The 22,490-nt window shown below is 43.0% G+C and overlaps 1 protein-coding gene and 1 long non-coding RNA gene across 3 annotated transcripts in view; both read left to right on the plus strand.

The window, feature by feature from the left end:
- Window positions 1-22,490, plus strand: part of EVL (Enah/Vasp-like) — a 127,472-nt gene that overhangs the window by 91,350 nt on the left and 13,632 nt on the right. Inside the window, exons 5-7 of one of the 2 annotated variants that reach the window (XM_062627975.1) lie at window positions 16,144-16,207; window positions 19,684-19,745; window positions 21,036-21,905. In XM_062627975.1, coding sequence (XP_062483959.1) covers window positions 16,144-16,207; window positions 19,684-19,745; window positions 21,036-21,905 — 996 coding nt within the window. The remainder of the gene's footprint in view (window positions 1-16,143; window positions 16,208-19,683; window positions 19,746-21,035; window positions 21,906-22,490) is intronic. The other variant, XM_062627976.1, reaches the window with a different exon arrangement.
- Window positions 1,436-15,997, plus strand: LOC134168376 (uncharacterized). Its single transcript, XR_009966526.1, has 2 exons — window positions 1,436-1,862; window positions 15,019-15,997. It is a non-coding gene; the product is annotated as an uncharacterized LOC134168376 (long non-coding RNA).

Genomic DNA, 22,490 nt, shown 5'->3' on the forward strand with positions numbered 1-22,490 from the left:
TTGGGGCTTTTTTTGGGGTGTCAAGCTTTCTGCATTATATGAAATATACATCATAGTCTCCTGCAAAATGGCTGTTCTTATTCTCAGGGAACAGAATGCACTTTCTGAACATTTACAAGTGAATCATAATCAATTTGCAGGTTTAAATTAATTAAAGTTAGGCCCTCTGAGAAGTATCAAAACCATGCATTTCCTTTACACCAAATGATCTTAATAGCAGTGTAGCACAGACTTCAAAAGTCCCCATCAGTTAAATTCATGAAAATTTTTTGCCGAAGACAATTTAGAAAGCAATATGTTGTAATACAGATATGTTACTAGTAACCATTTAATTGTTACCATGCTATGGGCTACTGACAGGCAGCAGCTTAAATAACTTGCAAGTGGGGCAACTGTCATCAGAAATGACTTACCAGCCTTCATCTGCCCTCTGCAGCTATTTTGCCCCTAGCAGTACCCTGCAAAAAGAATATATGTAAAGTGCAAGCATATCTTTTTTAAATAGTTCCATTTAGTACCACAAACACTGATTTAATCAGAGCATATTGTTAGAGAATGCCATCAGTACAAGATGCTCCAATGCAGATAAATTTCTGGTGGCTGTAATCTTTACTTGAGTTTATGGGGGGGTTTCTGGGCACAGTCTGTGAGACTTGCACCTGCCTGGAATGCTTCTTGCTCTCTGTTTCTTGCAGAAACTTCCAGTCTTGCATCCTATTGAAAATTGCTTGTAACTGGAAATATATATTATGCTCTAGTTTTGAAATAGATGCTGTGCCAGGTGGGTCTTCTCACTCTGGTGGGTGAGTCTTAGTTCAGGCACCTGAATTTGGACTGTCCATATAAGAAACGAAGGTTACATGCTGAATTCCTAGGTCTGTCTCACTCCCTTGTGCCAGTATTGCAGATAGTGAAATTCAGGAGAGGATCCATCAGTATGGGCTCAGCCAAGGTCTTTGTGCAGGGAGCAGCTCCGGAGAGATGAAGTGTGAAGATGAGTGGGGTGCTTTCTCCAAAGTCTTAAATCTGCTCCATACAGTCTTACTGCAACCATATTGCTGGGGTGTGTGAATGTGGTGTCTGTAGACGATGTGATGGGGAACACTTGAGTTCTTTTTGGCATGGCACCCAGGAGTCCTTTGGAAGTGACAATGGAAATGGATGTGAAGAGCAGAGAAAGACAGGTTTAACCTGATTCAGTGTAATTGGCTTCTACAGATAGAACAAAATATTTGACATTGAGTCTCAATAAAATAAACTGGTTTGATCTTCAGGACTACAATGATCTGGGCAATGGCATGATGATGGTGTTTTTAGTATATTTGCCCAGCTGAGGAACTTAAAAGTTCAGTGTTCTTGAGTGTTTTTTAGAGCTCTCTAGGGTACAAACCTCAGAGTGTCAGTGGATAAAGACACTACTAAAACCCTTAAACCAAGCACTCAGTTCACTTCCTAGTGTTACTTCAGTTTTTGTCACGGCCTCTGAGTTCTTAGCTGTCTATGTGCTGTTCAGTGCCTCCCCAAGCATGGATAATAGATATTTGGACTAAAAAAGGAAAGCAACTTTTTCAATTAAGGGCAAAATGTACAGAAAGTAAATGACACAAGTTTTATCAGCTGTCTATTGGCTTCTATGTGCACAGTCTCCAGATACAATCAGTAGGTGCTCAAACAGATAATTACAGTCTTCCTGTAAAAGGCTTCATGTAGGAGAGCCACCTGCCTGCCTGCTACCACTTGCAGGATCAGAGTTGTTCTTTATTTTTACTGCTGCAGATTGTGGAATCACACTTTTCCAACTTCTGTTTGGAAAAAAGAAGCGTTTTTCTAGCACATCTCCTTTCAGAGGACTGCTGCACCAGGTAAGTGCTGGGCATCAAGATTTGTCAGCCTTTGTTACAGACTCAGTAGTGATTTATATTTGTCAGAATGCAATTTGCACAATTGATATCCTCTTGCAAGGATTACAGGAGCAGTTAGGTGAGGAAGTGTTTGCCTTCTAGTCAGCTGGTATTGGCTCGTGCTCAAAATAGGGTCAAGATTGGTTTTTATACTGGAGTACTAGATGGTCAATTGAGTTGTTACGTAAAATCTTTGCAAGTGTTGCTCATTCGGAGATCATCTGTCCTGTCACAAGCAAGCTGGCTGAAACCTTTGGGAAGGCAGGAGTCAAATTATGATAGTAAGAAAGTAGGTTTTTAAGTGTTTCATGCCCAGTACCAAACGCTGCATGGCAGATTATCACTTAGAAGTGACTTCCATGCAGCTGGTGGCACATGTGCCACACCTTAGGAATCCCAGTACAGGTGTTATAAAAACATTTGGTCCCAGTGTTTTCAGCCACACATGAATTACTTTTTCCCATACTTAGACCAACACTGAGAGCATCCAGCAAGTCATAACTTTGTCCAAAGTAGAAAGCAGAGGTGGTCATACTTCCAGGACAGCTGCTTTCTCAGGTTCTTTAGTTATTTTTCCTGTGGTCCACACTGCTGTTTCCCACTTCTGGGAGGTCACCTTATGACTGATGTGATTGTGGATCCCAGTCTTCATTTTAGAGTCAGAAGTGATGGTGGAGTCCCTGGGGGAACCTGTTTTCTGTCTATATGTGCTTTCCTTGCAGATCATCTAAAGCCATGCCGTGCCATTCAGTCATCTTGTGGCACTGGCTCTGCTGCCCCACTTTCTGTTTAAATGGGCTATTTAAAAATATTATGTTAATTTTAGGGTTAAGTAGAGGGAGAAGTAAGCATACTCATTTACTCATTTTCCTGTTGCATGGCAGACTGTTGGCAGTGTGTTTACTGTGCCAGTGGTAAATCTGCACAAGGATCTTTAGGAATTTGTTAATCTCTATTAGATCAGTCTGAGATGCTGTTTGGCCTTGAAGGATATTTTTTCAGCTTTCTATTAGTCATGAGCATATTTAACTCCTTAGACACCACAATCTTAGTGTGTAAGACAATAATAAAGAAAACGCGGGGTATCAGTTTTGGCCAATTAAGTAACTGAGTTAGATGAATTCTTATGACAGAATGAAGTTTGTTTACAGATTCACTCATTTTTTTGGTATATTTTTTCTAATTGTCTGAATTGTGTAGTACTATTTTCTTTTGAAAGAGCAGGTGGTTCTAGAGGTTGCACAGAGTAAGTCAGTGCTTCAGAGATGAGAACTGGTATTTATATACACCAGCTAGATGCTTCTCTTCATTGTGAGATATGGGAGGAAAGCACAGAACATAAAGGATTTGGAGTGTCTTCAAAACTGAGAATGCAATGGTTTGATCATACTTTTTTCTCTAGAAGAGTCCTAATGATAAAACATAGTCTACAGTTTTATCATTTATATGTCAATTTTGTATATTTAAATGTATTTCTGGATTTTTTTAAAAGCTTCAGAAAGTAATTATGTAAGACCATTGGCATTTATGGCTATGTGAGCCTGAATTTACACTCAGGTTTGGATGTAATATTCCTGTTTGCTTATGTGCCTCTAATAGCTTTATAAGCCAGCAAGCAGAAAACAATGAGCATATGCAGGCAGAATTTAGACCATCTGTGTGCCATAGTGGAAAGGATAGTTTGCTATTAACAGAGGTTTTGCTGCCTCAAATAGTTAATATTTGTTTTGCTGCATCTGATAGTGGAGCATACCTAAGAGGTATCAATATTGTAGACTTACAATGGGACATAAATAATTCATAGCAACAAGCATTAGAAAACATATGATAAGCAGCTTTGCTATTAGAATATCTATGTTGTAGGAGGCAAGGTGCAGGGAGAGAACAACTACTCAGTTATGCTGAATATGTATCGTTTGAGGATAGGAATGGTTCTGATACGTTGCAAGGTAGTTATGAACCTGTCTCCACCTGGGGTTTCACCTGCCGTACCCATAGGAAGAGCCTTATAGTTTTTATTCAGTATATTCTAGAAATTACATGTTAGATAAAAGAGCTACCTTATGAGTTCAGTGAGTCGAAACATTAATTGATCTAAATCAGAGTAGTGTCACTGAGGGCTACTGAGATACATCCCCTTAAACTAGCTATGACATTGCCTGGGGAGTACAAGCTTGGGCTGTGTAAAGTCCACTGTAGATAGAATAATGCAAAGGCAAGGAGAAGGGAAATAAATGGGTCAAAGGACTGGCGATAAGGCAAAGGTGACAATCTAAATACTGTTTAGCCAGCCTCCTCATACAAACGGTCCATTAACTTCAACCTGATTGCCTCTGAGACCTGCTGTACTTACACAGAGAAGAGGAAAGTGATTAGCAGGCAAACCAGAAAGGGACAGAAGTGTTGGGATCACAGGAGATCAGGAATGCTTAAAATAACTGGAAGCCAATAGACAGGATTTTAAGCCACACATACATTTCTAAATCCAGCTTGTTCACACTTAAATTTTCAGACTAGTGCTCAACATTCATCGCTGTTGTAAACCTGTTGACTTCAGCAACTACACCGCCACTGAACTTATCCTGCATGTTCATTTGCAGTCAAGCTAACTTTCTGCGTACTCACACTTTGCATTTATTGTCATTATTTGCATGTAGGCGAACATATGGTGGTCTGATTGGAGCAGGAGGCAGAAAATGTAATTTCTTTATGACTTGCCCGGTATTATGTGAAAGTCCAGACAATGAAGTTTGGCTTCAGACACCCTGAAGCATTGTGATAGGTGAGGCAGAGGATCCAATTAAATATTTAAGTGGCTGGGCCCACTTTGCTGCTGCAGCAGTGGATAGATTACACCTGATGAAACCTGGTCTGTAGCGGGGTGGTTGGTAAGTGCTGGGCATGAAGAAGGTGCAGGGAGGAGTGTGCTGAGGTGGCTGCTGCCATACTATGGTCAGCAGGGAATGGATTTGGCACTGCTTCTGCCTCTGCCACTGTGACTGCATCATTCTGTGCCGCATGTCTTGTAGGTTACGGAACCTATCTGCTGCCTTGCATGCCCCATCCCTTGCATGCCATGTTCTGGTGGGAGCTGTCCTGGGAAGTGGGAAGGGATTCTTGCACCAGGGTGCTTTGCATGTAATGTGTGCTATCCAGTTGTGCTGGGAAATCGCTTGCAGCTGTAGTTCATTGATGGATTGTCTTTTGCTTGCTTTTAATTCCAGCAGGCGGGCAGTAGGATGCTCACTATGATTCTGTGAAATGACCCGTTAGGTTCAGATGGCACCAGCATTAGTCAGGGCTGTTAAATCAGGGAAAGTCATTACAGAAAAAATGTGGGATGATGACTTCTGAATCAGTGTGTTGGATTGCTTCTGTCTTTATTTGCTAATGAATAGCATCTGTACTCACAGAATAGATACTGGTTTAAAAAAAATAGTTATGAACAAGGGCAGCATTTTATAGCTGCTATAGATACCTGGATATTTACCTGCGTCTTTTTCTCCACAATGACCTGCCTGAGAGATCCAAGCACTGTTAGCTTTTCAGGAAATGAGGATTTGCAGGGTTGTGTAGGGTTGAGGGATCAGGTTGAAGGAAAATGGGTAGATTTACTATGGACCTTCCTGATTACAGGGACTTCTACTTCCCTTAAGTAGAGAGCTTGGCTTTTGGTGTAAGTGTGAATGGGATCAGGTGCTGTATTTGATTTTTTTTTGTGGTTATTGTTTATCCATTGAATTTATTAGACTTGTGAGTTTATTGTCAAGGAGTACTGCCCATTTCTAATGATGATTTTTCATGGGTTTGGTTTTGGGTTTGTTGGTGGGTTGTTTTTTTTTCATAAATCCTCAAATATATCTCCATTTAGTTATGTTTTGTAGAAAAGTACTCTGCCTTCCAGCACTCTGTCCAGGTACAGGTGCCCATCCTAGTTATCTTACAGCACTGGTGGGTTTAAATCTCTGTAAAATGGATCTTAAACACCCAATTTGCATCTAGTTAATGGTTATAATGTGGTGTTTTCTATGTACATGTGCGTGTTGCTTTGGTGCACATTTGGGACCCTGTTGTTCTCCATGACGTGGAGAAGACCACCTAAGGAGTTTACTGTCTCACCGGAGAGTGGAAAAGGAAGGAGACGTTTAAAAACTTGCAAGATTCTGTGGAGCTGAGCTGTGGTGCTCTAGGCATCTCAGGTGCTGCTACAGGCTATGCTATGTAGCTATATTTTTCTGATTTAATATGTCAAAAGTCTTATTGTTAAGCAAAACTGGAGATGATGTTTGACCAGCTAAGTATATAAATAGCTGATTGAACTTCTTTACGTGTCCTGTTTCCCTGTAGCTTCAGAGATTTTAAGGGATTCAATTTGTCCCCAAAAAGGCTTGAATTCCTGTTTTTTATTTGATGTAAGGAATTGTAAGCATGAAGTGGGTATTAACAGGTATATGTATGTCTTCATGCAAATACACACATGGTCAGACTTAACTAAAGGAAGATACTCAGTTTATATTTTGTGGAACAGTTGCACTGGGCTTGAGGTGTCAATGGGAAAGTGCTTTCTTAGCTCAGTAATTCTCTTGCTGCAGAGCACAAGGCCAGCATGGCCAGTGGTCACTTCTCTGTTGGGACAGCACCTGGCAAACTGTCAACTGGAGTGAAACAATTCATGTCCTCATTAAAACCAAATTCAGGAAAATATCTTTGCAATATAAGCTATATTTTAGATGCTGCGTATTAATTTACACCCTCGGCTGCTTCAGAGCATCTACTGCCTTGGCTCTGGCATTAACCAGATCCCCATGCAGTGGTGGGGAGGTGAAAGCTTCTCAGTATGGCCAGTGCTTCAATTTTAACAAGAGTCTGATGATATTTGCCATTTTTCTTGAAGCTCCATTACTGTCTAAAGGCACAAGATTATGAGTTAATCTTAACTTTTATTGAAAAGTTTCAAACGTGAGTGTGCAGGGAAGTAGGCTTGATGCACATTCTAAAAAACAATGAAAAAAGGTGTGGAACAGAAAAGAACTGAGGTGCTTGTGGGCTTGTTTATTTAATACTAGTAACTGTGGAGTTTGTTTAATACTTTTTTTTTTTTTAGCTAGTCTTACGGTCCTGAATTGTATGGAATATTTTTTTTCACTTAATGGCACTGGTCGACATCTTCCTGTATGTGTTTATAAAGCCAGCTACATTGGAATCACAGCCTTAGAAATTCATCAATAGCTTTTTTCCCTTAAGAAATATTAAATAAAAAAGAACTATTCCCATAGCATTCCATGCATATACTGTTTTTCTCAGAGCCAGAGGCAGTTCCCAGAACAAAAGCAATTGGTCATCAACTAAAGAGGATGCTTACTTATCATGAAACTGCCTGTGAAAACAAGGCTCTAAGTGCAGCAGAGCCCCAGTGTCAGCCCCTGCAAAGGAGGGAGGTGCTGATAGTCCCCCCTCAGTGCTGCATGGCAGGTGGCTGCTTTATCTGCCTCTATTTCATTAGTGCATAACTGAGCAGTTCCTGAATTAGTTCTTTCTTGCTCAGAGCTCAGTGCAGCAAACAGAATCCCCCCGGGATGCTCCAGTTCCACCTTCGCCTACCCTACACAGGTTTCCTGTGCTCATCTTACTGGCCATTCTCTCAGTTTCTTGGAAAGCTGGCACTGCACAGGGTCTGGTCCTGTCCCAGCACATTCACTGGGCTCTGCAGCACTGGGGCCCTATCCAGTTAGCAGTGTAGACATCACCTTCTGCTTTGCTGCCACTCTGAAGGGTCTTGTGCTTGAAGCACTTTGCTGGGAAGTGGGGGACCAAGGTTCAGCCACTTCCCCTGCCCAGAGGGAACTGCACATTTAATTTCCCACCTCCTCCCACCCCAACAAGTTCATGCTATTCTATATCACTGTGCGGTTTTTTCTTCCTGTTAGGGCTGAGTTGCTGAGAGGAAAATAATTCCCAGCCCTCCTGCAATTCATATATTTTATGTTAATCAGTCACTGGATAAAACACAGGGAGTCCAGACTAGACACATGGACACCTTACCCCTGGTGCATGCCCTAACTGTGGGGATGCAGGCCTCCCACGTCAGGTTGCATTCTGACCCCTGGTAGCCCTGGATCCACCTCATTGTGGAAGGCTTCCTTTTTGCACAGTGACCTATATGTATTTTTTAATTTCTTTTAAAGCTGGTTGTGCTGTCTTTCATGGGAGAAGTAAACCAAGCTGTGCTCCTGAGCTGAGGCACTGATGCTGAGATAAATGCAGCAGAGCCATGTCCTTTACATATTAAATATGATCCCTGCTGTCAGAATGCGGTCGTTTACTGCAGAAGCTGCTTTAGCATCGTCTCATTTTTATTGCATTCAGAATTAAAAGAAATAAGTTTTTCTCCTCCAGCTCAACCAGGACACCAGCATGAAAAATCATCAAATGTTGTGCCAGTGCTGTGATGGATAAACAGCCAGGATCAAACAATAGCCATCATATTTTATGCAAAATAACTGAATTAACAGCTTTAGCAGTTCAGTCAAAGGCATGCTGGTTTCATGTTCATGTGTTCAGTAGCACTTCTGGTGAATTGAAGACTATTTCTAATCATCTTGCAGCACTGGATCTTTGCATGACCTTTCTGTTCAGTAACTCCTCTCTGCATCTCAGTGCACATGCACAGCTGTGTGCCTGTGCACGTAGGGACCCCTGCAATTCCATTTGTTGGTTTTCCTTAGAAAGATAAAAAAGGGACTGTGCACAATGCACACACCTGTACCTATGTACTTGAACTAATGATAGGGTAGGGCACTCCCATGTTAAATACCAGGCTTGTTTTTCCAGCTCTGTCACTGTCCTTAAATCTTATCTACATCAGAAAGTTTCAGTGGTGAATGTTATATCAGTTTTTAGTTTGAGTGAACAAAATTCATACAGCCCCCCCTGTGCTCACACCTTTATTGCAGTTTAAGGAGGGCCTGTTTCATGTTAGATTAATGTAATCTTACAGGTAAAAGGTGAAAGAACAAAATAAAGCAACCTTGGGAATGGTGCTTGTAAGAGCTTCTAAGATGGGGGTTTCTACAGTTCAGCTGAGAGTTGGTTCCTGGATGCGCACAGCTCCTTGTCTAGTGTAGTATAAAGTAAAATGAGGTTATAAAAAACACTGCAGGGGTTGGTTTTAAGAGGATGTGGTTTACTTTGCACTGACACAAACTTGCAGCACTGTCAGTCACCAAGGGACAAGGGAGGGAGGTGGAGAAGTTTTCTGGCACAGAGCTGGAAATGCTCATTTCACCGCACTCTTCTTGCCATAGGTCAAACCAAATTTAGTCTGCATCAGAATAAGAGTGCCTAAGGTGACCTTTTGCATAGGTTTAACTGTGTCAGTAGCAAATTTCACCTGTAGGTAAATTGATGCAACCAAATTTTACTTGTGCAGACATGGTGTAATTGAGCCACTTAACTTCTGCCTTCTGGTGAAGCTTAATTAAGACTGATAAAGTTCTTTGCAGTTCTCAGAGGAAAGGTTTGGTCCATGTGTAAATGATGTTATAGAAGGTATTTAATGTACTCTGTTACAAATGTTATGGAGGCACCCAGCCTGTGAATAACTCTCTCTGAAGCTCTTTCTAGTTCAAGTTAATGTTTAATAGGATTGAGGCAAACACTGACTGAAAGCAGGCTTTGTGGCACTGCACCCAGACCCTCCCTTCAGTGGGTGTGCTCCCTCTCTCTTTGCCAGGGTGGTTTTGCTTACCGTGAATCGTGAATCGGATGATCCAGCAGGATCCTGTAGTCGCTCTGCAGGACGTGTAAGAGTCTAAACCCCCCCAGCATGGAAATGCTGTGGCAGCAGACGTGAGGGGCCTGTGGCTCTGCTCAGCTGCAGTGATGGGGCACAGTGAGCAGGGTGATTCCTCTTCCAAGCCGTTTAACTCACCATAGACATTTAGGTCCACATGGCCTGGTTGTACTAGCTTGGGCCCCAGAAGTAGAGTAGGCATATCTGCATGCTTATCTAGGCTAATTAGGTCGGTGCTTTGTCCAGGATAATTATCTCTACTAATGAATCAGAGTGCAGTGTCACCAGCACAGCCGTGATGCACCTGGTTCCTGTGCTGGCTCCTTCAGTGGGCACTGACTGTGGCATGTGGCTGTGCCAGGATGTCTCTGGCTTGTGCAGTCCCCATCAGGGCAGACTGAAGGGGACAAGAGCAGGTTGAGGTCCTCAGCACAGAGGCAGATGTTTAAGGTGCTGGCAGTGCTGGCAGAAGCAGTGTGATTGCCCAACAACAACAGCAAGAGAGCTAAAATTACAGCCAGGCTGTGGATGGAGGGAAGCAGTGGTGAAGGAGAGGCACATAACTTCTCCCCTCCAGCCGGAGCCCACTTGACCACACACCCACATTGCAAGGCTGCGGGGTGCTGTGGGATGGTTGAGGGGATCAAGCAGCAGCACTGCCGGGGCCAAGGAACACCCCCAAGTTTGTGGAGGTGAAGGGGAGAGGTTATGGTGAAGACAGCAAAATGCACCACCCAGCTGAGTCCTGGCGTGCGTTTGCAGGTTGGCCCCAGGAGCTGGCTGCAGCCTGTCCAGGGCTCCTCCCCAGTGCCCTGACACGAGGAACCATGGCCCAGGCCATACCTGAAAGAGGACACTGGGATTAGAATTGGTCAGAAATGCTTTTCACGCACCATTTTTTTCTTCTGTCACATCCCTGGGATACAAACGACAATGGGTTGGACCTGGTGCCTGAACCTGAATCGTCCACAATCCAAGTACCTGCTGAAACCATCAAGCAATGAGGGAGAGCTGTCTGTCTGTCTGTCTCTCACTTCTTTTCCTCCTGTGGTCTGCTCTTGGTATTTTTTTTTATTCACACAAAATCATCCTGTTCTGCTCATATGCAGAACAAAAATTTTCCATCTCATGAATTTAAAACTCAGATATATTTCTTACTTGGCTCTGACTCGGGACCCTTTCCTTAGCCCACCACATTCATCACACTGATCCATAAGCACCATGGAGGCTATAGGGGTTGCAGAAACCCTACCTTGGTCTGCATCCAGTGTCTATAATGAATAAAACATTTGTAAATGGGTTAGAATGGACCTTCTGTATTGAAGAAGCACAAAATCCTGGTTCCTAATGGAAATGGGCCTACCTTTGCCGTTTTCTTGAGTACATACAATCAGGAGTGTTCGCTGTCGTAGCGTAAGTAAAAGAGGAAAAAGAAATACTGCTTGGGGCTCTCCCAGCAGGAGAAAAATGATGACATTGTTCCTGTCTTCTTGTGCCTTCCTGCCACAACTATAACAGAGTGGAAACCGGAGCATGGGTTCTCCCTCAGTGACAGCTTTGATCCTGTTTTGTGACTAGCCGTGAGTCCAGACATCTCTAAGCAGTAGTAGGTTGCAGTAGTGCAGGACTGGCCACCGGCATATGGAAACCATCACTCCCACTGTGAAGCAGTGCCTTGTGCCAGGAGTTCCCCATCACTGTCTTTAAGGACAAGCTGGGGACGGGCAGAGCCAGTGCTGATGTGGAGGAGCAGGAGGAGGAAGAGCAAACATGGAAACTGTGTGCTCCCAAGTTTGCCTTGAGCTGAATCACAAGATGCTTACATAAAAACGTGGTTAATTATTACTAATCAAGGAAATGAGGAAACACAGACATTCACAGCGTATCTCCTGCATTAATTAGTTGCTAAAATGTAGATTGCAACAGCTGTGAAGCTGCAAACTGGTCAGTAGCAAAATAGACTCTCCTGGTTATGGTGCTGAGAAGCACTTTTCTCTTTGAGAATGATCTCAAAAGCTGTCAGGGTCAGAAGTATCTCACAGGGCAAATGGAGAAGCATCTCTAAGCAAGGATGCCAACACCAAGAGTACTTACACTTCATGTCTCCCCAGGTCTGAGAAATATCTAAAAACTTGGAGAGGAGTTAAACCTAGAAATCCACTTGTGTTTAAAAAACCCTCAGTCAAACAGGTGTCTGCTGTATATGCACTGCAGAGAATACACATAGGGAACCAAGCATAAAAATAAACCCTGCCTTTCAGTATTGGTATGAGCTTTGGCTGAGCAGGCTAAGAGCAAGTTCAAGGATGAGAGAAACAAGAAGCTTCACCATTACAGAGACTGAAGTTTTCAGAATTCACATCAGATGGTGTTTTGCCTGGGTCTGCTGAGAAGTCAGGATTAGAATGGGAGAAAAATCCAGTAGAATTTATGTTTCTGGCAATGAACAGACCCAAAAGCTTGGGTTGGACTTTTAGATCTATTGCCCACTCTCAGGCAAAATCAGGGCAGGCCAAAACAGAAAACATCCAACCTTTTACTTTAGGGTTTGCAAATGAAGACTTCATATTACTGTATAAAAATGCTTTGTTTGAAAAAGATCACGAGCAGGATACCAGAAGGAATTATTGCTTATAGTCATGAGTAACTCATATAAAACAACCAGTGCCAAACAGAACTGGTGCGTTTCCTCCGTGGTGGCAAGAAGAGCTGTAAGCCCACTGGAGTGTGACTGCCCTTAACACCCTGGTGTCCACATGCAACTTCCCTCAAATTTTTCCAACCACTCTCAGTCAATGCAAACAGGTATCCCTGTTCCCACAGGCTGAGATTGACCTCAGCAGCTGGTCCAGGCTTTTCCTCAGGTAGCATTATCTTACCAACTTTTACCCCACAGCTTCTTGTTTTACTCAGGAGAGAGGATAAGCTACCTGTTACAGCTTCAGTCCTCCTTTTCTGTTCATGCTTGCCTTTTTCTGCCTCCTGACTTTGTTAAGGTACTTCGCTGCTAAAGCACTTGGAGAAGAAAATTGTGTTAAACAAAACTAATGTGCAGAAGAGGACATTTAAAATAGGATGGGGTATATGCAGTGAATGCAGTTTACTTCTCACTACTGGTCACTAGTGAAATAGAAGTAAAATGAGTTTGGAAAAGATTTAAATAAATGAATGATGGTTTACTGCAGTGTGTTGATTGAGTAAGATATCCAAACTTGTAAAAGAGGAATTAGTCATTACTCAGAAATCTTGTTACATGTCAGGGTCAGAAAAAACCCAGTGTCAGACCTATTGCGTTCATGATTCCCAGAGTGAAATTAAGATCCAAATGAGGTCAAGTACCACAATCAATCAGTTTGTTATAAAAAGACAATTATGATAAAAAAGGAAATTATTATAAAAAAAATTGTGATAGGACAGATCAGAAAAAAGATAGAAATTAAGCAAGCATTCAGAGTGCAGAAAGATAGTTACCACCGAGGATCCAGCGGTTTGCCAAGGGTCTGTAGTCATCGTCTTCACTGGTGGGAGTCCCCCAGGGTCCATAGTCGCCATCAGTGGAGCCTGTCCCGCATGGAGATGACCTTTTTCCCTTTTGTTATGTGTTGGTGGGAGTACTTCTGTTCTTAATGTCATGTGCTGCCCATTCCTGGTGGACCAGTTTCGCTGGTCTTGCTGCCAGCTCTTCAACTGCACATGTCTGCGTCAATCCTGGAGATAATGGGCAACAATTCCTCACACCAGTCCTTGAGATAATGGAGTCCCATCTCAGCTGCTCACATCCATCTGTCAGACAATAGACAGTGGAGTCCCATCTCAGCTTCTCACACCCATGTTCAAGATAGTGGAACTCAGCTTCTTGTACCAATCTTTGAGACAAGGGACAATGGAGTCTGATTTTAGTTCAGTCTCTCACACATGCTCAAGATATTGGTGAAAGAATTAAGTTGCTTTGGGGGTCATACATTCATACATGTGCATCTAAAAAGTTGTCTGGCTTTTTAAATTAAAGTGCAAATAAAAATACCTGCAAATTTGTCACCACTTATACAAAGATTTTTCAAATGTCTATTTACTGAGTCAGGTCTTAAGTAGCTTCTTTCCTTTTCTTTTGGTTGGGTTTGTATGATTTTCATCTTATATATCCAATTCATGACAGTGCCCACAGGAAAAAAGAAGTTGGATTTTTTTATGTGGTATTGATAGTCTGGTGTTTGATTCCTTCTGTGTGTCTAGTATTAGTCAAACTGGCCATACTGCCTTATTTTTCTGGGCGTTTGGCCCCAAGAGAAGACTCATGTCAAAGTACTGGATTAAGATGGCATCATTAGAGCGTCCTATACACTTTGACATGATTTATAGCCAGGGAATAATTGTTGTTTCTGCTGTGTCATCCTCTGGCCTTTTAGCCCTCTTTCCATCAAGGTGCCATCTTCTGTATGATACTCTGAGTCCTTATACAGAGGAAATCATTTGTGATTAAATCATATGCAGAGATGAGCATGGTAAGGCTTTTCATGGTGGAATTTGTTGCCCAGTGAGGAAAATGTAACTGACTTAAACCTTGAACATCCTTCACCTGGAAGTATGTTTATTGAAGTATGTCACAGTTATGTGCTTGTGAACGTGCATGTTACCTGCACACACCAGAGCCAGGATCCAAAACAGTGATACTAATAACTGTGTAGAGTCTGGATCAATTCCTTACCTGTCTTTCTACTGAAGTCACAAGTTGTTTACATTCACACTGTTAACTGCTGCTCAGGGGTAGCTCTGGCCTTCTTTCGCTTCAGTGGTGAAGATGCACAGTACAAGCATTTACACAGTAACATGACATCCTGGTTACACCTTAAACATGCGAGCCTCCTGCTCTGTGCTTCCCAAACACCTGCAAATTTTCTTTCCTGAGGCTTGCTTCCAAAAAAGCTAATCCCCCCCGCTTCACTGTTTCATGTGATCTTTACAAAATGTGGCATTTCTGTCTAAACAGCTTGCTGAAGGCCTGTGGTAAATGATATTGTCAGTCATGAGACATAAAAGAAGTGAAATGTCTTCACTTCATGCCCAATCCAAAGGTATTTTTAAATGTCAGAGCATTTGACTCAGTGGTTGTCACTGGCTCCATTTTTGGGATACCCAAAACTGGAATACATGGGCCCTACTTCCAGAAAATGCTGTGTTCCCTTTCTGCAAATGTTAGTCCTTAAATACATTTCAAAAATATGCACAATTTCATCAGGATCAGTCAGCTCTGGAATTTCTGACTGCGATGCATTTCTGCCATCTTGCCAGTTTTCACACAGTCATACTTTCTAAATTAGTTTCCAGATGACATTCTGCCTGGCAGAAACATGTAAAGAAACTGGAGAGAAATATCCTTAACAATTTGTGAGTGACATATTTGGGTTTGTGTTTAATTCTTGTTGGATAAGTTTTAAAAGGATGAAACTTTACATTTGAAAATGAAAGGAATAAGATAGACATAATACTTTCGAGCATATAAGTGACCTGTTTCTCAGTGCTGTTTATCAGGAATATTGCTGTTGCATTTACTAGAACTCTCCTCTCTTTAGTCCCACTTGAAACCCCTCTTCAAATTAATGGAACAATCCTCCTTCCACCAAATGCAGGACCACTGTCGCTTATGTTACCAAGAATTATTGTTATTTTCAGAATAAATATTTCTGAAAATAGCATGTAGTGTCAGTACACTTGATTAAATGTCCAAGAACAGAGATTAAATGATCAGAGTCAACAGAGGAGATGTGAATTAAAGGGCAACATGCATACTTGGGTTTCGTTGGTGAATACCAGTGAAAGCTCACCTTGATGTGGATCTTGCAGAAGCAGAAGACTGACAGCATTGTAAAAAAGAAAAGCCACCTTTGTACAAGGCATGTTTAATTTTGTATTTCCTTACACCTTCCATCAGGTAGCGTCACCAGGTAGCTGGTGATGGGTGTCCATCACTAGCTCAGCATCAAAGCAGCACAAGCTAGCATGTATGCTCATAAACTCAGTATTGTGGCTGAATCACTGTGCAAGCACAGAATAAACCAGGGATCTGAACTAGATCTGAACCCTGCAGAAGCTAGAGACGCACTCCAGTGCGATGGACTGTCGTTCCATAGGATATTTTTTGCAACACTATGGGTCTTCACTGTCTCCAAGGGGTTAGTATATAGTCTACAGCTTCGATGATGCCAGGTTTCTGAACAGTGGGCAAATCTGCTCACACATTTAGGCATTGGATTCTCCCAGTGGGACTGAAGATTTATAGGAGGCTATGATTTGTGTAGTAGGAAAATATGAATTTAAAAAAATCAAGAAGAGGACAATAATTCTTGAGGTTTTTCTCTCACAGTAAGATGGAGAAGCCATTGAGTGGCACTATTTTTTGGAAAAGTCAGCCACATTTGCTTTCCTAATAGCATTCTCTCATTTCTTCTGTAGGTCCAGCTGCCCAGCGCCAGGTCCAGAATGGGCCATCTCCAGATGAGATGGAATCACAGAGAAGGTGAGTTCATCAATTACGGTAGAGTTCTACTTTGTAGCTTGGATGAACGTGCAGGCCTTGCTCAGCAATAAGCTGTTCTTTTTACTTGTATCTATTTTTATCTGATTCTAAGTTTCTGCAATTATTGCTGATGATTCTGTATTGGCTTTTAAAGGGTGAGGTGAACTGAAGCTCTAGGCAAACTCTTTGCTCAAAAGCAAGCAATGTTCAGAGTTAAAGACAAAACACATTTAAAAGAGATTTGTAGAGTGTGTGTTTCTCAGGCATATTAAGAAAGCCTAGCCTTTTCCTGTTCTGGATCATCTGCTGGTGGTTGACAGTCATATTGCCCAAAGAGCATCTGATGGACTGCACGCTGAGTAATAGCTTAGGCCCATTTTGTGTGTAGCTGTTTCCTATAACATATGCTGTTCCTTTCATGAGTGTTTTTTTCTAAACAAAAATAATAAATGAAAGTATAAAGTCATGCCCTTCACCTTTACACTTACATTAGACTTGGTGCCATTATCACACATGTCCTTTTCTCTAGCTGCTAAGAGTGTTCTTCTTGACATCAAAGGGGAGGTGGGCAGGAATCTCCACAATGAAATTATGAGGCCCATCTCATGGCAGCTTTGCTGATTCAGGCCAGATTTCTGTGGCAGCAATAGAAATACCTGGTGCAGCAGTATCCCAGGACTACGGTTTCGTAGGGATTTACATATGACTATTGAATGGGTCAGCGGATAATATTTCACTTGAGATTTGTAAGATTTACTATGGGACAGCAAAGCTGTCACAAAGGCCAGAGGAGAGCTCCTGCTCACCCAGAGGTGGGAGGATGCTGCCTCTCCCTGCCACCTGGCGGAAAGGCCTCATCCAGGTCTTCATTTAACCAATAGAAATCACTGATTCTTCAGACCATATGTAACTCAGACCCCAAATTTAGGTGTCTAGGTGTCATGCACATTTAAAGTGTGAGCAGCTTAACTACATTAATAAGAATATATATATATATCAAAAAATATTATTTTTCATTTAGAGGCAGTAAAAGCCTTTTACATAGGTATTGTCTGACTGCTACAGGGCACATGGTTCTTGGAAAGCCTCTTTTGCTCCACTGGGCTGGAATAAGCTATGCCAGTAGATGCACTGCTTCTGCACTGGAGGATTTTCAGCTTTAATTATGCTGATGCCTTCTATAAGAGAACAGACCTAATTTTAGGCCTAGCTTTTTTTGAACATCTTATAAGCAGGCAAGAAAATTAAGTTATGGTAACTACCCTGCACCTCTGTCTGTTTAAAAGGGGTTTAGAGACCTTTACACAAATGTTAGAAGAATATAGTTTTAGGTCAGAATATAATTTGTCCCCTTCTCGTACTTTACTCCTTGCACACTCCTTAAGCAGCCTTGTGCCAATGTCAGGCTTTATTTAGTTCCACTGGAATAAACTGACTTCCTAAGAGTGTAGGAACTTCTCTTTTTAGCACTTCTTTAGCACTAAATTTTAGAACATCTCCTTTTTCCTTTAGTGTGGGAGACACGTATAAACTGCTGCCCAAGTGCAGACGGGACTGGCAATGGCTCACCCTTATTTTGGGGAGCACCTTGCACTTCTTCTGCTCTGCAGCAGCTGTAACAACTTGAAGATGTCTTACTCATATTTCTTTCCTGGGCTGTCAGGCTGGGGTTTTCCAAGTCTGTCCTCCAGATAAGTCTAGAATTTCCCCCAGGTCTAAGGTCTAAAATCTGTGTGTCAAGTTGTTTTCTGTCATCAGCTTTTGCTAATAAATGCCAAGCTAAGGTAGGGGATAGTATGCTTAGGAAATTCTTAGTACATGTGTTTACAATTGAAATTTTAGCAGTTCAGCTGATGCTGTTGCATGTGTTCAGCCCATAACTATCAAGTAAGAGCCAGGGTATGTATCAAAGTAAAGATTTCTATTTATTTGGTTTAAAGTGTCAGAGCTTAAATGAAACTAGTAGAATCAGCCATCTAAGACTGTTATCAAAACTGCCCCCTTTACACCTGGAATAATTTTCTCAGATGCCTAGAATAGCTTTCCAGAAATTGCCTGCATTTGATGGACTGCATATCCTAAACATAAAACTAGATTAGGATTGATCCTTCCACAGTGAAATTGTGGTTTTTCATTTCCCATCTATTGAATTAAATTGAAATTTGGGAAATTTATTTTGCAAATTAAGACATTCTTTTTTTCCTACCTAATATACCTTTTATATTTCTGGACTTTTTTTCCTGTTAAAAAAGCTGCTCTTGGCATGTAAGTAAGATAGATTTTTTTTTTTTTTCTAATTGCAGACTCAGAATAAGAAAAGTAAAAAAAATTAACAGGGAGATCTGTCTAAAATGTTATGTAAGGAGTGAAAATAGAAGTGTTGCTTACAGTTAAGCTTGCCTCACTGCACAGACCGTGAAATAAAGCCTTTGCAGAAGGAAGAAATCTATGCAGTTAAGGCTGGACCAAATATATTCAAGGCAAACTTTCCCTAGAAACCATGGAAGAAAATTACAAGAAGCCTTATTACCCAGTGCTTCAGTAAGGTAATTTCAGAGTTGGTTTAGTGTTGTTGAAACCTTTAGCCCATATCAAAAAAAGCCTGGCAAATGTTCTAGGGTTTAGCTATTGATCTTCTTAACGAGGGAAACGACAGGGTGGGTTTGTGGCAGAGGTCAGGTACAGCTCTTTCCGCTTGCAGCGTGCGAGAGAAGACCTCTGCTGATAGAGCCTGGGAACTGCACATCTCTAGGAAGCAGGGACAGGGAAAAGGCTTGGCGGTGCGTTTCCGTGTGGGACACCAGGCCTGGGGAGCGCAGGAGCGAGCAACTCCTGGGCAATAAGGTGCCCAAAAAGAAGCAGTGCAGTGTTGAGATCAGCTTTTCATCTGTGGAAGAAACACGGTGGCTGGGGTCCAGGAGAGGCTGTGCTGGGGCGTGGTGTGTCAGGCTGGCAGCCAACCTGGCAACACCAACATAGGGCTCGGGTGTGCACCTTGTGTCCTACAGTCAGCACTTAACACCTTCCTTATGTTTTCATTCTTACACAAGTCCTGTGGGCTCTTGATCATGAAAGACTCAGGACTGTGTCATTTTATGTGAGACACCCTTAATCTTTCCTAGCAATGCTCATGCACTTCAGGTTAGCAACACTCATGGCTGCTGTGCTTTCCTGGCCTTGGGCACTGACTGTTCCTCACACTGAAGAGCTATTTTAAATGGATCATCCAACCCCTGCCATGTCCAGCAGGTGCAGGGCAATGTCCTGGTTATACTTCCCCAACACGTGCAGTGCCATCGCTGCAGCTAGGGCAAGTGAAATCAAACCCACCTCCATCTCAAGGGGTCAACATTTCTGTGATGGATTGGCTCACACCACCGAAGACATACAGCTTGAGTGCTTCTCAGTGTGTAAAGCTTTTACTCAAAATTATAAAGAATACATAATGACTGAGGGTTTTTGTATTGCTGTTTTAGACAAGTGATGGAGCAACAGCAACAGCGCCAGGAATCTCTGGAAAGAAGAACCTCTACCACAGGCATGTATCAAACCAAGCATATACAGTCTCTTCTCGCTTGTTTTCTCTAGGTGTATTTTGGTTTTGTGTGGTGCTATACAAGAGCTAGACTGCTACAAGTGGTTATAGCTATGATTAGATTTTAAAGCATTTTCAGCTAGAGACTTACATGCATTTGGGCATGGTTTCGCAGAGGCTCGTGTACAGGGGCATCAAGTGGAGCTAGTGCAAAAGCACTTCAAAGAACTTGTACAGCTGAGGGGGACTTTAGGGCATACCAAGGGGCTCTGGCCATGCTTCTTCCACCCCCATGAGGAGAGCAGGTAGCACAGCCACCAAAAGAGTTGATTCCACAAGAGTTGATTCCACGTTTCCAGGGAATGTCAGCACACAGCGGTTAATGTGCTGGATGTGCCAGGTCAGGTGCTTCCCCTTACTCTGCAGCACAAAGCAAACTACAGCGCAGAGGAAAATATAGCTCTAGATGCAAACTGATCGGGATTTTGTGGTCATGAAGTGGGGAGTCTTCTGTAGGCTCGAAGGAAAAAATATATATATTTAATGAGCTTAAAAAAATCTTCTATGGCATATTAAGTTGCATTAAGCTGAGAGATGACAGGAATAGCTTATAACAACAAAGTATGGCTTTGTCTCTCTGAAAGAAAGCAGAGCAAGCGAGCCAAGATGGCCCTCTTGTGTTTGGGCTTTTGTTTTGGGGATTTTTTTTTCAGTTAATCTGGCCACATAAGTGCAGTGTTTTCCCTCAGCTGTTACAACTTTTTAGGTTTTGGCTTGAAACCAGTTCAGACATACACACATATCTTAGTCAGCAACAGAAGTCGTTGGCCTCTGTTTCGGCAGAGGTTACTGCATACTAGTCTGCATAGGGAACATAGCCAAAATCCTGCCTCAGCATCTGTGAGGAGCAGGATGTGGTTCCCAGGGGCTTCTGGCTGTTCCCTCCCTGGCTGCAAGGTGGCCACTGCAGTATTCAGCATGCCTTTGCAGCTCCCCTGTTGCAAGGGTGGTGCTCATGATCCTGACTCAGATTCACATGGGGCTTGGAGGAGCTTCACTGGCACTGGAGCACGCAGCCCATCCCGTTCTGCCAGGGTTCTGTTCAACACAGGCTCAGTTCTGCTGAGGATTGGAAACCCCCATGCCAGTGCCTGCACCATCTCCTCTTTGCTTTGTTTGAGTTTCTGTTTGCGTTTACTTCACGGTTCCTTTTTCTCCGTTCCGCTTTGCCTTGGTTTCATTCCTGCCGTGTATCCATCTTATTCTTTTCATTTGTCTTTTCTGTTCTTTTAGTTTCCACCCGTCAGATAAGCGTGTGCTCTCCCCCCTCTCAGCCCCAGTCTCCTCCTCCCACCTGCAGTGACTGCGGTGCTCCTGCCTCTGGTGCTGTGCCTCTACCAGTGCTACTACCTCATGCCAGTGCTGTCTCTTCGGCACCCACTGTCCCCGAGCCCACTCGTCCATTCTCTTTCAGACCCCTGTGGAGAGCCAAAGACACACCGCAGCTCCTGCACAGTCACTCAGCTTCTGAGCCGCCAACAGTCCCAGGTTCCCCCTCTCCAGCCTGCCCAAACCTCAGGACCATAATGCCAGGCATCAGGCAAACCTCACTCTCTCCACCACCTCCCCATCCTTCCCACTTCCCCTTTGCCTCTCGCCAGCCTCTCAGGCGCCTTTCTCTTTCATGCTCTCCTTGGTCTTCTGCTTCCTCTGCCACAAATGCACCACCTCTGCAGAGGGGTGATGTCCCGCAACCACAAGGTCCCACCATCCTGCCTTTGATTCCTGCCCTGCCTGAGAGGGTCAAAGGACCCACAGATAAAGCAAGGCAGGAGACCTTGGCAAATGTGCCTCTGAATGGCCATCCTGAAGAACAAATTGCTTTAGGCCCCTCTGTGACCCAGGTGAAAAGTGTGGATGGGTCCTTCTTTCCACACCTAGGACCTGCATCCTCTTCCCTACTGCCCACCATCACCAGCCCCCCCAGCTCCTTTGGCCAGGCTCCTTCCCCATCCTCCCATCCATCATCACGTCCTCCTCAGCAGTGGTATCAGCCCATGTCACACTGTCTTCCATTGCCTCCCTCTTACGCTGCTGTGTCTGAGGTGACTATGCTCGGGAGGACCCCTCCTTACATGACTTCATCAGCCATTGCTCACTTGAGTAAGTACTGATTTTGAATGAACTGTGACCTGTACAAAGCCTTAGCTTTCAGCTGTTTAAAAAGCCCTATTGGCACTGCCTGTGATCACTAGAAAAAGAGCCGAGAGACCAAAGGCTACTTCTGCTTCATGTCATTTCTGAAAGGTGTAAAAGTACCGAAATGACTCACGACTGGTCCAGGGACCCTCTGAGCTAAAAGTAAGGCAGAAAACAAGAATTACAGGACCAGAGCCCTGTAGCTGGAATCTTGCAATGCATATTCTTACTGTATTAGCGCAGAAGGAGGTTTTTATCATTCAGCAGAGTCAAATTGCACTTTGTAGTACAAAACCTATTTTCAGCTGGTCCAGATGTAGTGGATGGGCTCATCTGAAGCTGGAGGCCAGGTCTGCGGTTGACTAGTTGTCTTAAGTACTGGTAGAGGCTGTGATTTTTATTCTTTTTCTTCAGTGGTATTTCTGTTACTAGCAGAAGATGTAGCATGGTTTTGTTACAGAATCCCCTGTGCTTGCGTAACTTCCTGGTATAAACTGCATTTGTAGTGGAGGACTTGTTACTATAACTATTCCAGCAAACCTTTTTCAT

This window comes from Pezoporus occidentalis, unplaced genomic scaffold (genome assembly GCF_034315485.1).
Source record: "Pezoporus occidentalis ecotype Australia unplaced genomic scaffold, CSIRO_AGI_Poc_V1 ctg31, whole genome shotgun sequence".
Taxonomy (NCBI): Eukaryota; Metazoa; Chordata; class Aves; order Psittaciformes; family Psittacidae; genus Pezoporus; species Pezoporus occidentalis.